At 50.7% G+C, this 23,176-nt stretch overlaps 10 protein-coding genes across 10 annotated transcripts; 4 read left to right on the top strand and 6 right to left on the bottom strand.

Moving 5' to 3' along the window:
- Positions 1–1,358: 1,358 nt before the first annotated feature.
- Positions 1,359–2,061, bottom strand: PV06_11759 (uncharacterized protein; the record flags this gene model as incomplete). The annotated part of the gene is made up of 1 exon (XM_016413485.1): positions 1,359–2,061. One exon carries the CDS (start codon positions 2,059–2,061, stop codon positions 1,669–1,671), a length of 393 nt encoding a protein of 130 aa, XP_016256127.1. The 3' UTR covers positions 1,359–1,668.
- A 5-nt stretch (positions 2,062–2,066) lies between these two features.
- PV06_11760 (uncharacterized protein) lies at positions 2,067–2,567 on the bottom strand (the record flags this gene model as incomplete). The annotated part of the gene is made up of 1 exon (XM_016413486.1): positions 2,067–2,567. The coding sequence occupies exon 1, from the start codon at positions 2,400–2,402 to the stop codon at positions 2,067–2,069; it is 336 nt and encodes a 111-aa protein (XP_016256128.1). The 5' UTR covers positions 2,403–2,567.
- Positions 2,568–4,087: 1,520 nt separating this feature from the next.
- PV06_11761 (uncharacterized protein) lies at positions 4,088–5,519 on the bottom strand (the record flags this gene model as incomplete). Its single annotated transcript, XM_016413487.1, has 3 exons — positions 4,088–4,691; positions 4,745–5,253; positions 5,304–5,519. 3 exons carry the CDS (start codon positions 5,517–5,519, stop codon positions 4,262–4,264), a joined length of 1,155 nt encoding a protein of 384 aa, XP_016256129.1. The 3' UTR covers positions 4,088–4,261.
- Positions 5,520–6,751: 1,232 nt separating this feature from the next.
- On the top strand, positions 6,752–8,539 carry PV06_11762 (uncharacterized protein; the record flags this gene model as incomplete). The annotated part of the gene is made up of 2 exons (XM_016413488.1): positions 6,752–7,020; positions 7,072–8,539. 2 exons carry the CDS (start codon positions 6,752–6,754, stop codon positions 8,537–8,539), a joined length of 1,737 nt encoding a protein of 578 aa, XP_016256130.1.
- Positions 8,540–8,653: 114 nt separating this feature from the next.
- On the top strand, positions 8,654–9,146 carry PV06_11763 (uncharacterized protein; the record flags this gene model as incomplete). Its single annotated transcript, XM_016413489.1, has 2 exons — positions 8,654–8,888; positions 8,941–9,146. The coding sequence occupies 2 exons, from the start codon at positions 8,654–8,656 to the stop codon at positions 9,144–9,146; spliced, it is 441 nt and encodes a 146-aa protein (XP_016256131.1).
- A 303-nt stretch (positions 9,147–9,449) lies between these two features.
- On the bottom strand, positions 9,450–9,961 carry PV06_11764 (uncharacterized protein; the record flags this gene model as incomplete). Its single annotated transcript, XM_016413490.1, has 2 exons — positions 9,450–9,810; positions 9,900–9,961. The coding sequence occupies 2 exons, from the start codon at positions 9,959–9,961 to the stop codon at positions 9,450–9,452; spliced, it is 423 nt and encodes a 140-aa protein (XP_016256132.1).
- A 121-nt stretch (positions 9,962–10,082) lies between these two features.
- Positions 10,083–10,319, bottom strand: PV06_11765 (uncharacterized protein; the record flags this gene model as incomplete). Its single annotated transcript, XM_016413491.1, has 1 exon — positions 10,083–10,319. The coding sequence occupies one exon, from the start codon at positions 10,317–10,319 to the stop codon at positions 10,083–10,085; it is 237 nt and encodes a 78-aa protein (XP_016256133.1).
- A 3,484-nt stretch (positions 10,320–13,803) lies between these two features.
- PV06_11766 (uncharacterized protein) lies at positions 13,804–15,293 on the top strand. Its single transcript, XM_016413492.1, has 2 exons — positions 13,804–13,917; positions 13,965–15,293. The coding sequence occupies exon 2, from the start codon at positions 13,966–13,968 to the stop codon at positions 14,533–14,535; it is 570 nt and encodes a 189-aa protein (XP_016256134.1). The 5' UTR covers positions 13,804–13,917; position 13,965; the 3' UTR covers positions 14,536–15,293.
- Positions 15,294–16,033: 740 nt separating this feature from the next.
- PV06_11767 (uncharacterized protein) lies at positions 16,034–16,577 on the top strand. Its single transcript, XM_016413493.1, has one exon. It carries the CDS (start codon positions 16,188–16,190, stop codon positions 16,533–16,535), a length of 348 nt encoding a protein of 115 aa, XP_016256135.1. The 5' UTR covers positions 16,034–16,187; the 3' UTR covers positions 16,536–16,577.
- Positions 16,578–20,679: 4,102 nt separating this feature from the next.
- PV06_11768 (uncharacterized protein) lies at positions 20,680–21,327 on the bottom strand (the record flags this gene model as incomplete). Its single annotated transcript, XM_016413494.1, has 1 exon — positions 20,680–21,327. The coding sequence occupies one exon, from the start codon at positions 21,325–21,327 to the stop codon at positions 20,680–20,682; it is 648 nt and encodes a 215-aa protein (XP_016256136.1).
- Between the last annotated feature and the right edge of the window lie 1,849 nt (positions 21,328–23,176).

Below are 23,176 nucleotides of genomic sequence, written 5' to 3' on the forward strand. Positions count from 1 at the left end.
TCCCCGTGAGCCGGATTTTCCCAGAAATGCAGACAGAATCATCATACTCACATTCGGTCATTGGCTAGCACCTTGTTCTCCCCAATGAACCAGTCCCGGGTCACCAGGCCTAGAGCCGACCAACCGAATTTGTCGGCGAATTTGAGCCATCGTTGGCCAGCTTCGATGTGTTTGCTCGACTTTCTTCTGTGGGGGTTCCACCGAATGGCATCAGGTTCGTTGGAGTCGATGAGGCCACTCCTAGTCTTGTTCCTCGACCGAAATCGAGCAGGAAAAGCCACGTCCCAGATATGCTGGATCGACGAGGATGGATGCACAAATGGAATACGGAGTGGCCTTGATTGCCTGTACCCCCTGCAAGCATCACAAGCGCAAGTGCAACAAGGCGGTGCCCGTCTGCGGGATCTGCAGTCGGTTGGTCGCTGCTCCTCTACCATTCGCGGCGAACTGATACCAGAACAGAATGCCTTTACGAGCCCGCCTCCAATCAGGTCAACCCAAACCCTGGCATCTCGTCTACCACGATAGAGCCTCCAGACCAGTATCAGACAGCCCTTTCGATTCCATCAAGTATTGATATCGATCCATTCCAGTTCACCACCCTCAGGGACGCGACGCTGGACCTTTTCATTATCAGGCAGGCCTCGACCGTCCAGGGCGATGTCCAGCAGATGGGGTAGACCGCAACCAGGTATTCTGCCGGAATTTACATACGGGTGCTCATAATATCACGGAGGGATCGAGCACGAACGAGTTGCGGGTGAGGCAGCCCTCATTTATGAAGGCGCCACTCGACGGGCTAGACGTCTCGATACAGCCGAACTCGGCCTAGAGGAAGGCGCTCTCGCGGCCGCCGGTCGTGTCGGGCAGCGCGACGACGCCAACGCGTCAGAGGTGAGCCAGAACCTTTTCCCCTTCGGCGCTGGAGCTCGAACTTGTATCGGAAAAAACATAAGTTATCTGGAGATGTATAGATTGGTGCCCGCAGTACTACGGACGTTCGATGTATGTGTGGGCAAACCATCTTCTCTGCATGACGCATGATTGCTGACTTTTATAGGTACATTTCGCAAACCACGCGGAGGAATGGCATCTTGAAAATAAGTGGTTTGTAAAACAGTCAAATTTGTATGTCCGGTTGACCACGAGAGTGATCAGCTGATATTACCGTCGTAGCCTCATCACTCGTATCCGTGCTGACTTAATTACTCTTGGCGTTGGAGAAGCCATCCTTCCGCGACGTAGCAACAATTTAGTTGACGATGTATCTGTACAAGATAACTTCCCTTGACGGCTCGATCGGATCGAGGCAACCTCGGCAGTACCGGTAGCTAACAACGGCACATGCTATGTATAATCTCGTCGAAGGTAGCCCGTGTTCGCTCTACCCATAAGCTGGTTGACAGGGCCTTCGTATCGTCCTACTGTTCGATTCGACTGTCCGAGGGGGTCCGCGTGTTTCCCTAGCTCTGGCCGATCCTGCATCCATTCAGGGCGCTGTTGCCATCCTGACTCGTGGTGGAGACCCATCACATCTACGACAGCATGGGCAAATGATCGGTAGGATCATACCCGTTGAGTTCTGGCAAACTCATCCGACCACCCCAAGGTACTTGATATGCCAGGGTGTCATACCGAGTATGTGTTGAAGGTACAGCACGGATTTGTTCAAGCATTTTCGGTTTCATTTGAAAAAGCCTCCTCCACCGCGTGCGCCATGCCGCCCAACGACCCATACACAGCGCCCAGTTCAATCAAGCCCTTTCTTTCCAATTCCTCACGGTCACCCCCCATGGCCGCCTCCCCAGCATACCGTGCAATCCAGGCGGCAGGCCTGAACCCAAGCCTCTTGGCCGAGACGTGGTCGATGTCCAAACTCTGCGCCACCATCAACGTCTCGTCCTGTGCGGTGCCAAAATCTTTCCCGAGACGGTCCACCACAAACAAATAATTCCGATCGCCCGGCTTATACGACCCGATCTGCTGCGCGGTGTATATGCCGTCCCAGTGCACGCCGCGCAACGGGCCCGCCGGCCTCCGCGAGAACGACGTGTCGCCCATATTGCTCAAGACGAAAAGCTTGTAGTGCCGCGCCAGCACCTGCATCGCGGCCACCATTCCGGGAACGCGGGCCACGACGCGATGCTCTGGCCGAACGCCACCCTGTCTTTCTCGTCGGCCTCGAGCCCAAGATCGGAAGCGATCCGTTCGTACACTTTCTCCAGAATCTGCGGGTACGCGAGTTGCGGGTTCTCGTGCTGCACCACCCCCTCGGGCGCGTCGCCGACCGGCAGTTGCTGGCTGAGATGCAGGAGAGATGGGTAGATGCCGGACTCCCAGTCGATCGGCGTGGCGTTAATGGCGAAGAAGATGGCCTTGAAGGATCGGAGGTCGAACGCCATTGCGACTGATAGTAGTAAGCCTTTGTTGTAGATGTCTGCTTATGTAGGTATTTGTCTGCTGTAGATACCTATTTGTTTAACATGCACTACGACTAGTACTCCAGCTTAGCGAAGAGATAGCGCTGCGATCGATTAGCAACCTTCCAATAGACTCGGATTTGTAGCATGGCGCAACTTGAAAGGTTGTAAGCTGAATCTTGTCAATTTGAAGCCCAAGCATGTCAGTGGTTTTGATATCGTCACCTGGGGTGAAGCTTCAATATCAGCGCCTCCCGACAGCGATAGCCAAGCCGTTAGCTTCATCTCATGTTTTGCAGCCCATGCGAATGCTGAGCCTCCATCATTGAGGTAGTATGAATAGTCATTGAGGCGAAAATACAGCTGCCTAGTGTCGGGAGCCAAGAATTGATATGGTCGCAAGAGCCCGCGGATCTGACGTCGTTGTACAGTACCTGTAGGGCACCCTTCGGAAAGTGGAAAACTCATCTAAAAAGTCCGTTCTGTCCCCTCAGCAGTATGTTAGCTCGCACAGTGGCGCAGCTTTATAATCCTTCGAAACAAGACGCCGACATTAGAAAAGGTGGGATCGAGAAGGACGGCCGTAGCTGAAGCGACGAAGAAAGATGGACAAATCAGGACTGCTTCGCACCCTGCTTGTGATGGTATGTACTCCCGCGCCGCCCGCTCCGCGCCTTGTTTCGGATCTTGCTCTTCGATTTAGTCTTGGATATCCGCCTTGGTTCAGCAGCGGTGGTTAAGGACTGGCTCGCACGACTCCGCAGTCTTGAGGAAATAGGCCTATCTTGGGGGCTCCGTGTCTTCTTGTTCTCATTGTTGTTAGTCGCCGTGGACAGCGCCTTCTTTGGGGACTCTTCAGTCGATATTCCCCTTTCACTTTTGTGTTTTTTCCCACCTCTCTTGGTTTCGCCGCTGAGTGATATCGAAGAATTCTTGAGTCATGTAAGTGGCTTCAATGCGCCAGTACTCAAACGACTCGATGGACATGCGATGATCCGTCGAGGGATCTAGAAGGCGGACTCGGCCGTTATTGTAGATTGCCTGACCCTTCCAGTACTCCAAAGAGCTAAGGAGTTGAAGGAGATAGTCGGAAGGATACACTTCGGGGGTCGAGGAGCCGCAGTACTCGACACTCCAGCTCCGCTGTGGTTTGCTGCTCAAAAGCCGATTTAGCTCTTTTAGGTGGGGATTGGCGGGTGATGGGGAGAAGGAGAGCGGATATGTGTCCGGTGGCGCAAAATCCTCATAGTGGTTGTATAAAGGTGGTCGGGGGGAGTGTGTTCTAATCAACGTCGGACTGTAAAGTTGGTCCCATGGCGATCGAAAGGTTCGTTTAACCTTCCAGCTTCGTACGGAGGTGTGCACCCAATGTAGCTGCCGCGCTAAAATCGAATGACAAAGGGTCATAACCTGACAATAGGTTTTCGGTTGTTCCAGTTCCAGGCAGTCTTAACTAGAGCCTAAACTAAAGATGATCTACTTAGGTAGTGATAGCGATAAGAAATAGGCGAGAGGCTTTCTAAGGAGTGCTGAAGTGCTCGTACAGGTTAGTCCTCACTATCCATTCATTAAGGTCGTGCCATAGACTGTTCATTGCCTCGTGCACAGTGCCAACTAGTGAAATGCTAATCCTCCGGTGCAAAGAGAAGCCAAACGAAGATTACACGTATCACACAGTCATATCCATGTCCCGTTCCGATTCGTATATAACCTTCGTGCACGTCCTGTGCGGCCCTGAATCCACCTACTCCTGCGAGCGTCTTTCCGTGTCGGTCCGGCGCGACCGTTGGACGTGCCATTCCGCCAGCCCAATCGAGCTTGTGCTTGTCGAGGTAAGAACATCACTCTGATATCGACTTGGAGTGCATAATTTCCTTCAGGGGGATGCAGTCCGACTCTTCCACCACAAACTGTACTCCGCGGATAATCGAGTTGGTGCTGGAGCTGTCCTCGTTGTCTTTGCTATTTGCGCCATCTCCTCCGCCCCGGATCTCCCACCCGAACTCTCCGTTACCGGACGCTCCGTGCGGTTGCTTGACATGGCTAGAGTCGGCTCCGCTGCGAAAGGTAGACAATGCATTCGTGCCTCCCGATCGTTTGCTGATTAGGCGGTCGAACAACGGCTTCAGGCCGGGGAAAGACAGTGCAATCAAGGTCCCTCCAATCTCGGCAACTTCGATGGCAAGCATAGGGTCGTAGGTCCAGGACTCATCCGGATCCCATTGCCCTTGGACCACAAGAATAAGACGAGCGATCGAGATGCCGATAACACTGTCATTATTAGTGAGTGGCAAGTAAGTACTAGGCGAGGTTGTTCAACGTACAGCAGACCGGGGAAGAAGATGAGAGCAAGCCCGATCTTCCTCTTTCTCGAGAGTTTCACAAATCGGATGATGGCTAGCGGTATGCCGAAAAGTAGCATGTCGCAGACCAGGGATATTCCAGAATTCGTGACGTACACCACACCCCAAGCCAAGCAGGTGTAGTCATCAACTCCAGGTTGCCATGCGTAGGGCCAGAGGCTGGTGACAGGCAGGCAGTGAAGAATGAGGAGGATGAGCTGCGGGATGTAGGCGAGGAACAGAAGCGCTGCGGCGCATCTTATGGTGATAACGAAGCGTCTGCTCTGAGCGCATAGCCTGTGAAAGAACAGTAGACCGGAGAATCGACATGCGAATAGTGCCGTCGTATAAATGATGTGGGCGGCGAAGTCGAGAGTTTCAGTCACTTTGACTCTGCTGAGCGGCATCACATATTGAATGTAGTCATAGTGACGACCGGAGCCAAGCTTGATGAGGATAACGCAAAGAACCACAAAAGCCAACAGCAGCGCCTGACTCTTCGGTTAGCAAGCTTGCTTCAGGCAGCTCGTGTGCTACGTACCAGGCCAACGACAGCAAGAGCATCATCACAACCGAAGAACTTGACAACCAAGAGTCGAGAGGCGCATCGTGAGGCGACAACCAGCACAGTCAAGCAACAGACAAAAAGAATGGCGATTATGGAGCTTTCGTCCCGGCTTTCTTTGAGGTAAGCGGCAGTGATACCGGCAGGCACCTGTCCCGCCGCGATTGCGTTGTCTACGTCACTAGAACCCATCTTCGCCGTCGAATTCGATCGAGAAGAAGGGACGACTGAGATCGTGAAAGGGATGATGAGACTATGGCCCTTTTCGGGTGTCTCCCCTCCTAAACTTATCTGCGGAATCTGCCGAAGAAGCAGGGTCATGGATGGGCTTGGACATCCGAAGTACCATAGTCCTTGCCACGCAAGCTGGCAACAGCTTCCTAGCGAAAGGACCTTCCCAAGAGGACAAGATGGTTTGGCGCTACTGCAGCTCTAAAAGTAACATGGATTTGCTGGGAGGCTTGAGCACCATTGGAAGGATGGCCCGACACTGGAGGGGTTATGTCGATCTTGGCAGAATTGATGAACGCCGGGTCACTCAACAGCTGATAAGCTCCAAAGGTGGTGGGAACTTACTGTGGTAAGTGCGAAATGTCTTGTGCCGTGCCTGTGTTTAAGCACCGAAGCACACGGAACAGATGAGTTCAGGTGCAATCGATTATCCCACCTACCATTGCACTCTAGAAGCCAGATCGAATCACAGAGGAGCGACACAGCCAGCTCGCTTGTTTTTGAGTAGTGCGTACCATCCAGTACTTGCCTGCCGCCGCAACAAAACCTGTTCTAACCTCTGGCATTGTATGGAAGAATTGCCGATAGCAATGTACTATGGTACAATTCTTCAGCGGAGTAAAGTCTGGACGATGCTACTCCGCCATTCAGCAGTAAGTTAGATCGTCTTGGGGGTATGTCTTGTCGTTGATTCAGGTCGGCACTTATCGCCAAGTTTCGCTCGCCAAATGCCCCTAACTAGGCCCAAGCGTGCCTAAACTAGGTCGATTTGGCCTCTGACTGATGGTCCGTGGTCGTCGGCTCAACGCGACAGACAGGCTCAGCATGAAGTCAAACCCCAAACTCGGGTGATGCTCTCGTAAAGCTAGCTAGGTCTGAGACATCGGACGAGTAATCACTGAGCATAATTACTGTAGCATACATAGGCCTGGAAGGGGAGCAATAGGCGTTCTAGTTAGCTCAAATAGAGAAAACTCTTCTCGAGCTAGACAGGGTTGCCCGTTGCTTCACAAGAGATTTGGCGATCCTCTCAAGCTTGGACTGTCTAGGGAGCTGCACGTGCCGATCAAGCCCTTGTTGTGGCCGCTCGGGGCCCGCAAGATTCCATGAAGACCTTTGTTTCAAAGTTGTCGCCCTGTCAGCTGCAGTAGACTCGAGTTCAATTAAACGAAGCCCTCAGCCCTGCCGCCACGATGAGAGCTTTCGCTGGTGTCGCATGCGCGCTCGGTCTTGCCGTCTCTGTTGCGCAGGCACAGGCGACCATCTCCAATTCGTTGTTCTTCCCTCTGCTGCAAAATGTGAACACGACAGAGCTGTTTCATATGCCGCCATGCGGCTCTTTCAAGCTGGAAGAGGCGACCATCGACCAGATGCAAGCTGCCATGAAAAAGGGCACCTTGACTTCCCAGCAGCTCGTCATCTGCTATCTTGAAAGAGCATACCAGACCCAAGGATACATTAAGTGAGTAGATCATGTTGAGCTGCGATCGTCACCCACTGACCGACCTCGCAGTTCCATTCTCGAGTTCAATCCCGATGCTCTATCGATTGCCCAATCCCTCGATCAGGAAAGGAAACAAGGAAAGTTCCGAGGTCCGCTCCATGGCATCCCTTTTATTGTCAAAGACAACATTGCGTCCAAAGACAAGATGGACACAACAGCTGGCAGTTGGGCGCTGGTCGGCAGCATAGTGCCCAGGGACGCTCATGTAGTTGCGCAGCTTCGTAATGCTGGCGCCGTCCTGTTCGGCAAAGCCACCTTGAGCGAGTGGGCGGATATGCGAAGCAACAACTACTCTGAAGGTTACTCTGGACGTGGCGGCCAATGCCGAAGCTCCTACAACCTGACCACCAACCCTGGTGGAAGCAGTTCCGGCAGCGCTGTCGCTGTCGCGGCGAACGTCATCGCATTTGCCTTGGGCACTGAGACGGACGGCAGTGTCATTAACCCTGCCGAGCGAAACTCCATCATTGGTCTCAAGCCTACTGTGGGTTTGACCTCTCGCGCAGGTGTCATTCCCGAGAGTGAGCACCAAGATACGGTGGGTGCTTTTGGCAGGACAGTCCGAGACGCCACGTACGCCTTGGATGCAATCTATGGCGTTGATCCTCTCGACAACTACACGTCGGCCCAGCAAGGTCACACCCCCAGTGGAGGTTACGTCCAATTCCTGTCTAAGAAGAACGCCTTGAAGGATGCGACCTTCGGTCTCCCCTGGAACAGTTTCTGGGTCTACGCCGACGACGAGCAGCAGCAACAGCTCCTTGAGCTCATCGACCTGATCAAAGGAGCCGGCGCTACCATCATCAACAACACCGAAATCACAAACTACCAGACCCTTGTCTCACCCGATGGCTGGAACTGGGACTACGGTTCGACCAGAGGCTACCCTAACGAATCCGAATATACCTACGTCAAGGTGGACTTCTACAACAACATCAACAAGTACCTTTCGGACCTGACCAACACCCCCATCAAGACCATCCAGGACCTCGTCCAGTACAATTACGACAATGACGGCACCGAAGGTGGAAACCCGTGGCCTCTGGGCATTCCAGCATTCTACTCTGGCCAGGACGGATTTGAGGCGTCTCTCGCCACAGGGGGTGTCCAAAACGAAACCTACTGGCAAGCCCTGAACTTCTGCCAAAACCAAACCCGCCAGGGCATCCACGACGCGCTGACCTACAACGGCAAGAAGCTCAACGGGCTTTTGGTCCCCCCGGATATCGGTCAGAGCTACGAGATTGCCGCCCAGGCTGGTTACCCTGTCATCACGGTCCCTGGGGGCGTTCGTTCCACCAGCGGCATGCCTTTCGGTCTTGCAATCATGCAGACTGCCTGGGCTGAAGCCGAGTTGATCAAGTGGGCGAGTGCCATTGAGGATTTGCAGCTCACTTCCAACACCCCAAGAAAGAGAACACTGCCTACGTGGCGGGGTTATCTAGAGAGAAACATCCCAGTTCCTTTCTCAGATTAATACTCCCAGTACATATTTATCTACTTGATGATGGCTAATTGCCGACAATACCCTCGAGTTGTTTGTGTCTTGAGAAGCCACTTCAGGACTGCCACGTGATTTCCTTACTCGAAAATGCCGTTCAGTCGCGCATACGCCTTCCACGTAATTTCCTTCCCTGCCATTCCAGTGCTCCTTGTGCTGCGGTTTCCTCACTACAGCAGTAAGGTCAACGTCTGCGCCTTGCGCACAAACATCGTCTTCTTTTCTACGTTGTTCACTTTGATCTTTTTCTTCGCCTGTGGCGCTGGAGCATTCTGGAATCTGGCCCTTGGGAATGTCCACGCAGGCCAGAGATTGACCGTGGTACGTTTGCAATGATCCTCTCCTGAATCGCGACACGGCTAACCTGAAACCCACAGCCTGCCGGAGCGTTCACGTTCGCATTGACGTCGATGGTGTGGTGCCTGCTGGCGTCCAACTTCTCCAGGCCGTCGATTTTCCTTTGACTCTACCGGTGGAAGACCTGTCACGCTTGATCAAAGGCAAGAAGGAAAGGATGGTCAAGAGGGAAGCCGATGGCTGCGAGCGATGGCAGCAACTAGGCGGGCCAACTAGATGGGTTTGATCTTCATAATGGAAAAACAAACTGCCCAAATCTCATTTTAGAAAAGGGTCGCGATCATGCTTCGCGAAGCTGCAGGGCGGTGGCGGTAGAGGATTGTCATCACTTGAGCCAGACTGACCTTTCTACTACATCCAAGACACGAAACGTCCGCCTGTAAATACAGCTATGTTGATGCAGTATCCGGAGACTACAATTATGTCGGTCAACTGTCAATGCCTCTTTATGTGCAACGTGCATCCGTAATTTCATGTACAGTACTATCTGAGCGAGTCATCTCCTCACGAGATCAACAAATCCCTCCCGCTATTCCCTTGCCTCTGTCACCATTGTGCCCACTCTCGGCTCGACGGACGCAGCAGCAGTAGCGCCAGCACCTCTCCAATCGTTCGTCAACATCATCAACGCTGCGCTGGCGGTCGCTTCTGCCGACCCTGACACATCACTCACAGCTCCGTGAGAGTTGGTGTTGGTCTCGCTGTCAGCAGTGATGAATGGCGCTGGTAGCTGGAGATTCGCCGACGGATGCGGCAGAGGTAGGTGGATCGCCGCTTTTGGCGACGGCAGCGGCGGCATGCTCGTGCTGGGATCTGTGGTGGCATTCACGGCCGTCCAAGACCCTGACGTTGAAGGTGCAATGGTGCCGTTACCAGTCGATTGGCCACCGCTGCCATTGTTCGTTTGAGCGCGAGAGAGGTCGGGGGAAAAGTGTATCGCGTTAAGGCTGGGCTGAGCAGGGTCGGTGTTATCGCATACTTGAGACGAGGCTGATGAGAAGGACCCTGCACCTGCTGGGAGGGCCAGCCGTTTCCTAGCATGGTCTTGGTCGTCGGTCCGAGATTGCGTTTGAGACAGTATATAGGGGGAAGGATATGACGATGTGCTCGATGAGGCTGTTGACGCTTTTCGCGAATCTCTCAGTGACCATTCAGATGCAGCTCATCTAGCATTGCGGTCGCCGCGAGCGGTGGTGGGATTGTTCTGTGGAGGGACGTCTTCAACCTCGTCCTCCTCTTCCTCTTCATCACCGAATTCATCACCTTCAATCATCTGCATTCTGGGCATCCCCATCGTTTTCTGCTTCTCATTCTCTGTCTTCAGCTGGGCAACGCAGCTTTCGAGATATCGAACGTACTCAATGCCCGCTTGCAAGATGGCGAGCCTGTGCATTTCCATGCCTTCACAGGCTGCTATCATGTCCTTTAGTACCCCAAACTCCTCATTCGTCTTACTCCGCCCTCGCCACTCAATGATGCTGTGTGCGGTTTTACGGGCGATTTTTCTACCTGCTGCACTCGTCGCGGAAGGCTGCTCACGTTTTCAGGTTGTAGAGGCACCCCCGGCAGATTTTGGAGCTGACTGAGCAACAGACACCGCAGATGTCGACGGTACGTAGCTGGCGTCGCTGTCCGGCGAAGGAGGAGACTCGTGTCTCGTTTGGATGATCTTTCGTGGTCGCCTGGGTGGTGGAGGGAGAGGGAAGGAGGAGTTAGAGGGTCCATTCGAGGCAGAGTCAGTGTTGTTTTAACAGCCCCTGATGCATTGCGTACTTCTCAACCTCCCGTGAAAGTTCTGAAGTGATTGAACGATTCATAGGGAGACTGTTGCTTTCTTTGCCACCTCACGCGCAGACAGTAAGTATTTGTTACCCGGATTATGAGATAGATACCGCGCCATCCCACCGATAATTGTAGAAACTTCCAGTGCTTGGTAATAATTCTCCCAAACAGGCAATATCAGCCACTTCAATGAGTATGGGTCCCCAGCGGGTGTTATAAACGTCTAGTCCTCCAAACACCGCATGAGTTGACGCGCACTGCCTCTTTCTTATCTTGGTGTTGTCGACTACACTGGGATGATGCTCTCGGGTTGCCAAAACCCAATTTCGCGATCGTGGCTGCGTTTGTTGTGCCGTGTCATATTACTTTTTACACTGAAGCATTTTCCACACCCTTCATGTCTGCACCTGTAACGCTTTTCTCCTGTGTGCGAATGCATATGGATTTTCAAGCCACTTGGTCGAGAGAAGAGCTTGCTGCATGTCGGGCATAAGTATCCGTCTTGCGTCCGCCGACGCGACTCTACGTGCGTCGAGCGATCAGAATGATGTCGCCATGTTGGTACCATAGATGCACCCACTGGATGCCGTGCCATGATACGAGGAAGCGGCCTAGGGCACTTCATGAATAACAGTCTTTGTTGAGTAAGCCTCATGTATGCTGACCACTCGGTCGAGGATTCGCTGTAAGGTGATGCTGGACACCAGACTGGCGGGTTCTGTTCCATCACATCTGCTGAACGTCTCCAAAGACGAGGTCTTCCAGAATCTGGTGTCAGGGGATGGACGATTCCTGGAGCTCCTGTCGTATACGGTCGATCAGTGCTTGGTCCTAGCATTTGTTCTGAATCATAGTTTAGCGATTGTGCGCTCCCTATGGTATGTCAGCGCCCATAACTCTGAGTTTATAATGCTGAAAAGGAGCCCATATGACCCTGACCTTTTTCAGCCTGCTTAGTGACTGCGTCTATAAGACGAGAAATCGATGGTAACGACGGCCTCTTACTATGGGGTAACTCCATAGCCGTAGGTGCTGCTGGTAAAGTTGGCACAGACCGAGAACTGTGTAGGGATCGACGTGGGTAGTGAAACGTGCCAAGTCCCGATGACATAGCCGAGATGAGGTTGTATCGCGCAGGCGCACGCTCTCTGCCGGGGAGAAATATTCGGAAGCTGGTCTCATTGGGAAGAACTGCGACGTTCAAGAGTGGTCAGGCATCTGATTGTGGGTCACCAACAGCAGTTGATCACTGGCACTTCCCGATACAAAGCAGAATGTAATGTCAATGTCGATTTTTTGGTGTCGGCGATCAGAGTCTTCTGAGAGGAAAGGTCCTCGATCTGTTGGGAGGCACGAACTTACCACAGGTCTCTGCCCGCCTTTATAGAGGGGATTCTAAGAACAATGGGGATCACATTGCGTTCCCTGACCGGCCCAAGGTGAGCAGATGGGCAAAGGACGTGGCAGCTAGCGACGGAAACAGGTTCCGACGGTGTGGCCCGAAGCGGTACGGGTTGGGGGATGTCTGACGGTTTTAAGGAGAGAAACGAAAGTCTAGCAGGCTGTCAGTCAGCCATAGTCTCAAAATGATCATGTTGAGCCCTGCTGGCTGGACATCACTTTCCTTTAGTGGAGGTCGTCGCACAAATGATATACCACCCAAGCGAGATTTTCCGTGTACTTTGTACGTACATGTGCCTGGATTGGCCGGAGCTTTCCGAGAGATATTTTGACGACTCGGATGACGTCATTAAAGAAGCAATCAGGGCACTTAGCATGTGCCAGGACTCCATCTACACACCCGAGGTATTGAGGAGAACGTCAAATCGATTTTCCCACAGCTTTGGATGTCGTAGATCTTGGTCGAGGCATCGAGGTTCCTGGTGACGGCGAAGATGGTGCCAATCACTTTCCACGCCGGAAATCTTGGGTTAGCCGTCAACCTGTCCAGGAAGCTTACTTCGATTTCGCTCAGAGGGCCGCAACATACGATCTGGCACCGTCGGAGCGACAATCATCTTTGGAATCGCGGAATGTGGAAGGTTAGAACCAGAATCACGACATAGCGTACAATGATCGACATGTATCGTCTCATAGTGATCTGCAGCTCCTTGCTTTCGTCAAATTTCTTCTTTGCCATCGCAAGAAAGAACAGCGTAACTGGCGACCACTTGGCTATTGGCTCATTGATATCTGTCTGATAAATGCCTACATCATTTGGCGCTCGCAACAGGACGAGACTGTCATGCGAGGACATCGCACTCATGAGAGATTCCAGAATGACCTAATCAACGAGCTGTTACGCCGAGGGCCCTACCACAAGGCTGCGCCCTTTGACAAGAGGGCATATTGCGCCTGGGGCGCTCGCAATAGCCACAACCGTGAGGAATGCCTGGCAGGGGCGCCATTGAGGGCTAGCCAACAGCGACAGCGTCAACCCCTAGGCGAGGTGTCAGGGAATGGAAATGTGCAGACGAGAAGGAGAAGTAGAAACGTTGCAACTGGCTGCAAGACTTGCAATGTGCATTTATGTACCATAGGGCCATGTTATACGAACTGGCACACTGATTTACTAGAGAATACCATATAAAATTTATTCATTTCCGTGTCAGAGGTGGTCGAGGTACGGGAAGTGATAAAAAAGTTGCGTGCCAAGACTTTAACGTAACCATTTACCTGCGAGGGAGATACGGTCTTGACCAATGACTGACCCTACATCGACCATATACATGATTCTTGCTGTTCTGGCCGACTTAATACGGTCCTTTCGGGAGAGCGCGAGAGAGTCAGGATAATTTACCACGTAGAACTGTGGCAGTAGGAAGGGTTTATGTCTCAAAAGTGGAGACTGCATGGTGAATCGTGGGTCAGCGCGAGACAACAAGTTCCGTCGCTACTTAGAAATGTGGTCAGCTTTACTTACAAGTTAATTGATTAGCAGAGGGTCTACGGGACGGAACAAGATTTTTCCAACCTCGGAGTCAGAAACAATAATGACGTGCTTGTGTTCATCGCAGGTGTTACGGACCTCCGTGTTCCTTTCTTCTATCTATACCGTCCCATTAATAATAACAAGTTTGGAAATAGATGGCTACGACACAAATTCGCCCATCCTTCTTTGAATGCCCGCAACCATTATGTGACTTCACATCTAGAAGGGGAATCCTGGGTTCGCCGTACCTGGTCACTCAACGGTCTATTAAAGACATCGCTTTGTATTTTCCCCCTTCAACAATTAGATGTGTATTACTAATATCTATAGGATGATACAAGGTCTAGTGGACGAACGAGACGGGACGAAGACTTTCTGGAATCCTGTGCTGGAGTTCAATATGAAAGAACAACCCATCGCGACGCTCGCCAAGGGGATCCGGTTAGCATACAACCCTTCCGAAGTATACACAGAGCGCTCCCGACACCTCTTGGCCCATATTGCGCTCATAAGCGGTGTGCCGACCCTCTTCGAAGAAGATCCGACCCCACTGGCCGCAGAGCAAGCCACAAAGCTCGTGGAGGTGCTGAAGTCGGTCCAACAGGAGCTTCCAGATGAGCCTTTGGTCACCCTGTCGGTTCTTCGAGCACAGGAGAGAGGTGGCTATCAATTCGCCGGGTTTCGCGACTTTGCAAAGACATCCCTCGACAAATACCACCTAGAATACGCCTTTCGCCATTGCGATAAGTGTCGTTATCATGCCAGTCATAACTGTGTGTTCATTTGGGAAGGTCCGCGGCTTATTGGCTTATTTTGCGAGGACTGCCTCTCCCCCGGCAATCCAAACGATGACACGCTAAGATGGAGAAGAGAAGGCAACGTGTGGACTCCTAAAGAATAATCCTTCGGCCGTCGCCGTTACTCGCTCCTCTGGATACGCCTTTAAACGTTTAGTATGTCGGCTCGACGGCGAAAAGGGAAGCATATTTGTCGAGAGATAGGTAACCAGACTTCGAATTTACTTTCCAACGCCAAAACGATTTCCCCAAAATAGTACCCTACTTCAGAGATCAAATAGCCAGTGCTTACGGCACAGTACCTCACACGCTCTCGCTCATCCTAGATTCACAACCACCATCATCTTCTTATATCCCTTCTTCCTGTCTTCGAACGAACTCTCCAAACCGTATGCTCCGTCGCCGGTTTCGATCCTTGTCCGCTTCCAGTGATGCCGGAATCCGATCTTTGTCGATAATATAACTCTCCGGAGTCCAGCAAGCTTTCCACTGGATCAGGTATAGGACCCTGGCCGGCACGGTGATAGTGTTGGTACTATCCTTCTCAGAGCCGGCAGCAATCCGCTTGATAGGAGTGCACATACAACACTACGGAACATTGAGACTACACCGGTTACTACGAGCAGAGCGAGAAGCCTGTCCGTCGACCAATGGCAGAAATGATTCACGGACAGGACTACAGGCATCTAAGACAGTGGGATGCCGTGGTTGCGCGAACTTTAAAGAACGGACTTCGGGCAAAGGTCAACATTTATTGGCGGCAGAATGGTTGCCAAAAACGTGGAAGCGAGTTGGCCGCACAGCGGTTTGGATGGTGGCTGAGTTAAAAGCGAGAAAAGTAAGGGGCGGCATCGATTCTGCACCCTACAAATCTACTACAAACGGCGTGCACGTATCTAAGGGAGTGCAAGGGAGCAGATGCAGTGTGCGGGTAACAGGGCGCGGGAATGGGTGTTCCTCTACAGCAACGCGACTGCGATCGAAAACTGAAATCACACCCAGACGTGACATAAGAAGGTGCATCGACTCGAGGCGATTCACCTCGACTCTTGGGGGCCTGGGAAATTCGCGCTCAGGGCATGTGGGATAGATAACAAACTCAGCGGGCCTAGCACGAGAGGAGAGGGAGAGGGAGTGAAAGTGGGAGAAGGAGGAAGAGGGATCCGAATGGCTTCGAAAATCACGCAGCGAGGAAGACGGGGGCGATGCAACAGTCACAGGGTTGAGGTTCAAAGGGGACCATTTAAGGACTCCGGTCTCCCACTCTGTCATCAGTCACCATCTACTTCTCCGGCTTCTCCCAAGAACGGCGAGGAAGTCGAAATCACGATTCGTTTGACCGTGGGACTTGCACGTTCAAGCGCTTCACATAGAAGCAAACTTGTTGGATTTTCAGTCCTTCGGATTATTTGATTCAGGGCATCAATGTCGCAGATCAGCGGCAACGAAGCCTCCCGGCTGCCTACCGATGAACCTGCTTTCAACTCACATCCAGAAATCGAAATTTCCGAGACATGTAACGATTACCGTACTGTTCTCCCGAGCCAGACTATCTACGATGCCGAAGTGATTGATCTCACCTCGGACGACGATAGTGTAGGTTGGCCTTTTTGGCCTCGTGGCTCTCAAAACCTGAAGCTGGATCTGACTCGCACAGGAGCCGGAATTGGCATCTTCCTCGCTCACACGCCCCGGAAAATCCGAGCCACCATCTCCGACACCATCTTCCAGGACTATACCTCAGTCTGTGACGCCGATGCGACCCTTACCCTCGTCCACAATTCCATCTCTATCTGTTTCTTCTACAGTTCCAGGTCCAGGAAAGTGCCCCTGGAGGAAACAACCACCACTATGGGCGATCAACTATAAATCGATATCGAAGCAAATGAAAGACGCTGGGCTCTTAGATGTCAACCCTCTGCCTACGAGGACCGACCAACATTGTGATTACAACGGCCTGGGGGATGGAGATATGCAGGAGCATCCAGCGCCAAGGCCCAACAGTTATAGTGACGTGGTGCCTTCCTTATGCAAAACCTCTACCACCCTCACCGATGCAAATTCCGGTGGCGCCAACTCCCAAACGACCGGAAATGGTATTTGAGCTCCCTCAGGAGGCTCCTTCGATGCCCCGGTCAAACCTTTCACAATGAGCGTGATAATCTCGTCTTGCTCCTCGTCAGAGACATAACTAGCATCACATAGAGTGTACCGTTTCTCTGGACCAGTTAGTTTTCATCTCTACGTGGACGGGGTATCGTGTTTAAGATCGCGCAAGCTACTCTCCTCGAAGGCTAAATCTTTCTTGAGCGTTTATATAGCGCATCCTTCTAAAAACTATAAATAGAATTATGGCTATTCCCTTGTTATTAGGCTATCGCTCCTATTATATAGTCTTTAAGTATGGGTGTTTCACGACTATTCAGTGGCGGCGGATATAACTATATACCCAGCCCTACCACGAAACCACTCGCTCACTGAAGCTATCCAATTATTGAAACTATATCCTATACCAAGAAAAACACAACATAAAATTCTTACTAAAAGTCATTGTCTCAAAAGATGTTGTAATCTATATTTAGATCCACCCATATAACTTCTTAAGCTCTCAGTCGCACCATACCCCTTATGCTTATCCTGAAAAGCTTCACTCGCTTCGATAGCGACTTTTAGGTATTTGATAGAAAGAGGCTCGTTTCTCCATAAAGCAAAATCTATACCTATCCGTGTAAAGTTCTTGATCTAGTCTATCATAGTCAATGGGCCGTTAAAATAGGACGGGAGTAATCGATACGTCTTACTTACCTTTCGTTAACTGTTTTTTCATATAAACTATCTATCTTCCTTTCTGATATATTCACCTCTATCTTCACCTTACCTAAGAAAGTTTTCTAGATCTTTTTTATCGTATCTCTACCTAGATCGTCGAATCTAATCGAAAAGTGGATTCTACTTTAAAATGCCGCGTTAAATGTCGCTACCCAATTAGTTATAAGAAACATAATGCCTTAGAAGTACTCTAGGTGGCGGAGGAAGACTTATACTAAGGCGTTTCGTTAGATATTCTATAGGGAGCGCTCGGTAAGATATACGTTACACTCGTCAATCAGAATAATAGCTTTCCATTTATGGGCGAGTGAGATGATTCCGAGTAGATCTTTTTCCAGATCTTCGGCATTTGTGCCTAGGTCTCCGGCGCACACCTGTGCGTAGTTAGGAGATACTAAAGACTACAAAGAGCACAGTGGTGACAGACATTGTAGAGAGGTAGCTTCCTCTTCTCTACTAGTCCCTCCGCCGTCAAAGTTTTTCCAACGCCAGGAGGGCCGCTTTTACATCAAAGGTTAGCTGGTTGTAGAAACACGGCGTTGGTCCGGAGTTATACTGCAAAAGGAGGACTACGTTCTGTCCTTTTCCTTTCATGATGTCGTCAAACTTTTCATCATCTGATCCGTTCGTGTGACGTCCCACGAGTGATTAGATAATATCCTTTTGACTAGCCGGGATCACAAGGGTATCAAACGCAGAGCAATCCCAGTAGCTTTTGACTGTTTGGGAACCAGGGACTGGAGGTCAACGATGACTTTGCATGGCCACTCAGAAGTCGGCTGTAATCTTGGGGGTATTCATCAATATCCTCTTTGAGTTGGCATAGCAGCCGAAGCACCTGGCGGGTGGGCGGAGAATAATGCCGTCCAGGTGCTTATATCTCGAGAAGGGTGGAAGAGTCTAGGCTGCTCCCTTGGCGCTCTTGTTCGGATCGTCGTCTGATGGGCGCTTCCTGGCCGTGCTGGGAATTCGAAGCGAATTCGGATTGATCGTGGTGGGCTCCGGTGCGTTGAACAGTAAATATAGATCCTGCACCGCGGAATGAAGCGCACCCCTAGTGATATATGGATGAGCTGCTGAGCATATCGGCAAGATCATCCTCATCCGGGCTCCAAAAATTTTGGAAACTTTGGGTATGTAGATGTAACCGCGATACTGAGACAGACAAGATGAATGCTGTTCTCCCAAGAAATTTGCGCCGATGTGAAATCCCCCGACCTTTGAACCGGAGTAAGTTGCTTGAACCCTGGAGGGATGAGTTGCAGCTGCCGTTGTTGCTCTCGAGTGGATATACACGCCCCGGGCACGATCGAGGTGTATGTAGACGAAAACTTTCCTAGCTGACCTTTTCACGGCCTCGCACCCAGCTCTCGTGAACCCTTCGCATTATCTGTTTCAATGGCTTTTTAACAACGGTATGCCCATGATTGCCGGCAGTGACATACAACAATAACTAAAGTTGTTCAAAAGAGAAGCGGTGTGGAATCTTTGGATAGTTAGTGGCATGCTGACGAACATCTATACCTGATCTTTCCTTTGGTGCCATTATATGAACGGACAGAGGCGATCCGGCTTGTCTCGATTTCAGCGGTGGTGCAACCTCTGTATGAGCTATTGTGCCTGCTTTTATTGCGGCACGACCTGTGTCTTCCTCTGTTGACAGCTGCGACTGTGGAGGGCGACTGTCGGTTAGACAATAGCGACGGAACTTCCATCCCCGAAGCCTTGGTCACAGTTTGTATAAGACTTTATGGGAAGGCGTCATGTCGACTGCAGGAGGTGAGATGGTCTGGAGGAAGCTGTGAAGAGCTCTAAAATCTTTATGAAAGAAACAAATATACTAAAGCGAGTAGAGTACAATGCTGACACTCAGCCCTTTTCAAACTATCACGGTCCGCGCACTGACCCACGATGTTCTCCTTTCTCGACCGGTGCTGATGCTAAGTTGACGGTGCAAACGAACGAGTGTCATCGTCCCACGTACTGGGCGTGACCGATTGCCGTGTGATTCAAGAGGCGCGACCCGTAGTAACCACGAGAGGTAGGACAACTTCTGGCTCTATGAGACCACACTCTTGAGTGAGCCCATTGGATGAGCGTACAAATATAGGTTTCCATGGCTCATGCCCCAATTCGAGAAGCTCAACCAACTTAGGGTCCGATATCAGTTTTTCCACAGTGAAACCAATCAACTGTTTCATCCCATATGATTTGAAAAGAAACTGCCCGGATCCGTCCCCGTAGATAAACCAGGTCAGTAATTTTCCTTCAATTGCTTCTCCATCCTTGTCGACATGACCATCCTTAGACCTGACCGTGACAGGTCCCTCATAGATGACAGGTTTTGCTTCCCACTTTTTCTGGCTCTCGTTGTAAGGCAGGCTGACCCAAGCGTAGACAATCAAACGCAACGAGTGTAAAGCTTGGCGGCCTTCTGGCCTCACGTTGACGCAACGAGCTATCGCCATGATAGCAAGTAGCTTGTCGGCTCTATCTGTTCCGAATACGATCCTATATTGAGCTGGGATAAGTATCCATTTGATCTCCGTCCAGATGCGCTGTTTCCAGTCGTCGTCGGTTATCCATGCAATGGGTTCTCCGTCCGCAGAATCAAGCTTGAAATCGATGATTGAAGATGGCATATTGAAATTTTGGTTTGACAGTCCACCCATAATTTGTAAACATAAAGGCAATTGGGACAATGTCACCACTACAGTTAAGGGAGGTTCACTTATATAGGCTAGGATACACTATCCCTTAGATGCGTGACTATATATCTAGGACGGTTTATGAGGTGGATAGAAAGAAAATATCCGAAGGTGGTATTTCTGCGATTCTCTTGACGTTGGCTCTTACTCGTATCTTGATAATGGAGTGCTAGCGATAAAAGTAGCACTACAATTCGATACTGTCGAATGCTATTTAGCAACTCGTGATCTTTTCCGGTGCAATTTAGCTAAGGCCGTCCACGGCCGTAACCAACAGTATCCCTGGAGGCTCTGAGCGCCGACATGACATTAGGACAAAAATCGACCACTCTACAACACAGTCATCTGCAATCGTGAAACCTGTATTCTTGACCGCAAAAAGACCTTCCTGGTTCTGATGGTTATGGGCACTCAGTTCAAGTACACAGACTACTAGCACCATTAAGTAACTAGAAAGTTGATAAAATCTATCCCGATGCCATTAGGTCGCTAGGTAAGAAATCCTGGGAGGTACTAGTAAAAAATCCGGGCGCTCCCCACGCCAAGGGCTACCAAACTCTGGCCTGGGCCAATGTTCTCAATATCCTCGAAGTGTTGGTTATGCTGATTGCCACTGTCATCCTCCGGCCACTGACACTTCAAAGGCTTCCCGTTCACGTGTCCCACAACAGGGCCTGGTTCATCATCATTGACATGTATCAATTGCAAGATCTATGATTCTGGGAAGAGAATCACACACATGTACTGAATATCTGAAATAATACCGGCATACCCATTTTCCCTGAAGAAAAGGGCATGGTAGTAGCCTCCCGTAAACATTCTGAATGCCTGAGTATAGGTCTCACGGCTACCAGGTAGTGTTGTCGTTTGCCACGGGTCTGGTTTCGCCGAATTCTTCTCATCTGCAGCCCAGGTCCGATAGCTCTGTTGATGTGAATGAAGTCGAGGGTTGAAAATTTTGGGCTTATCCGGCAATATCACACGACGTGCACCGTCCGGTTCTCCAATAGTCTGCGAGTAACTGGCACGGAAAAGGACAACCCGCATCCCAGGGTATGATTTATTCAGATTGACATTGGTGAAGAGTCCGATTTCGTTCAAATTGCTGAAGCTCGAATTGTTGGACGTGAGGCGCGCAAATAGACTCCGGGTTTCCACTTTCAGAACTTTGTAATGATCAGTGGCTGGGGCAAAAATGCCGGTAGGTCTTGGAGTGCTGTTCACCTTCAGAATACTGAGACTTGCCAAATTAAGATATGGCTGGCTTTCTGAGTTCTGGCTCTTTATGGGTTCGAATTGGTGGCACAGTCGAAGGCGAACATCGATCTGGAACGAAGAATGCCCGTCATTCGAGGCCATTTCGAAGTGACAGCCTTGGTAGGCCCCATCAAACAGTAGTGGATCGAGGCAGTGACATTCAATGACTTCGACACTCTTTCCGCTTATATATGGTGGTTCCATAAAATGAAGCGAGGGTAGATGACAACGCCCATAACAACTTCGCCATATAAGGCCCATTGTTGCCTCCCTCACAAGCCCCGGGTATTTCAAGTTGACCTCAGTGAAACAAACGAACATCTTACTTCCTTTATCACATGTTGTAGACTGAGTTCCAAGAACGCGCGAGTCGACCACAAGGCCGGTGGCCACAACAGTGAAGTTGTACAACATCTGAGGCGCAGAGCTGGATGCACCGAAGCATTGCGGAACAAGATGACTCAATTCCGATACCGATTCCTTGTGATCGGACAATTCCAAGGAACCTAGTGAGGGGGGTCTTGTAGAAGACATCTTGCTGGAGAGCCTTGGAAAGTCCAGCAAGCAGAGATAAGACCTCAAGACAGATTTCAAGGAGACTGAGCAATGGACACAGTTCAGAGACTTTTCGATACAATGCGAGACACAGTCGGGGATATTTATTCGATCAACCTGCGGCCGCGCAAATCATGGCAACATCTACGGCGCCAGTCTAATAGATGCATTTTCGCCACCCAAGCCTCTTCCTTTTTCGACGAGCTTGACCGAGTTATGCTACGTTTAAGACCGTCTACGGCGTCATGCATGAAACTATACTATGCTACTGCATTGCGACGTAAACGTATTGCTAGGGCGAGCAATGCAATAACCAGCAGATAGGGTCTTAGAATGCAGGTATACCCGACTTACTAGACTGTCTACAGCATAATGCGCAATGCGGACAAGGATAATAAAGCGGTGTACGGTCAGAAAGCCCGCATCAATGGATCAAACACCTCGCTTACCTTCCACGCTTCAAGCAGCGTCCCAAAACACCTTCACCGGGGTCCACACAGCAGCGAACGCGTAGTTAACATCACTAGGGGGGTTTGGGTGTCCCTATTGCTGTCTTCGGACAAGATATCTGGACACGCATAAGTTGATACGGCCAAAGGAAATATGGTTCTATTTTGGGAACTACATCTAACATTGGTTAGTGGCTTTGTACACCCATGAGTATATACTCAAAGAATGTATCCCGTATTGGGAGTACGCCTCTAAATCCACTCTCGTAAACACACATCCACGTGCCTGAGTGAGGATGACCCTTTTGACCCCGTCTTTGAAATTCCCACAGTACCTAAAGAGTCGTTCAGGAGCTCGGAGTCTATATGTAGAGGGAACTCTTGATCGACAAATGGCATATATGATACAAGCTGATACGCCTGCTCGACATCTTGGCAGCGCCGGGAAAATTCTTATTCACAGCTTTGTAGATCAGGCATTTCCAGAAGGAAGTCCTCGAGTAACGCCATGGAACTTAGGAAATGATTCTCCAATTGTCCCCATCCCGCTTAATAGAGTCCGGATCTTTCCATTGTAAAGCTTCAAGAGATGACCGTAGTACATTTGTGCAATCGTCCAGGACTTCTGAATAATCTTGATTGCCCTTCCCATAAACCAAAGGGCGTAAAGCCTTCGGGCGTTCTCAAGGCCCCTGTATTCCACGTCTTGGTGAAGAGGTTTAAGTGGTTGGTATTCCGAATCCAGAGTAAAGCGAATGTGTATCTTATGGAGCCTGCGCTGCAGAGTCGGGAGGTAGACTTTCCGGACAAGGATTTCCCATGACCCGTCGTTTAGAGAAGTGATGCTAGGCATCAGAATGATATTTCCTATTGCCGCATTAAGGTCCAATGTACGGTGATCCTCAATAAACACTCGTATAAGGGTGTATGAAGCGTCAATGAGCTCT

This window comes from Exophiala oligosperma (assembly GCF_000835515.1).
Source record: "Exophiala oligosperma strain CBS 72588 unplaced genomic scaffold supercont1.60, whole genome shotgun sequence".
Classification (NCBI taxonomy): domain Eukaryota; kingdom Fungi; phylum Ascomycota; class Eurotiomycetes; order Chaetothyriales; family Herpotrichiellaceae; genus Exophiala; species Exophiala oligosperma.

Excerpts from the sequence above, each read along its gene's own strand:
- PV06_11767 (XM_016413493.1), top strand. The coding sequence starts at position 16,188 with ATGCGACCCTTACCCTCGTCCACAATTCCATCTCTATCTGTTTCTTCT.
- PV06_11766 (XM_016413492.1), top strand. The coding sequence starts at position 13,966 with ATGATACAAGGTCTAGTGGACGAACGAGACGGGACGAAGACTTTCTGG.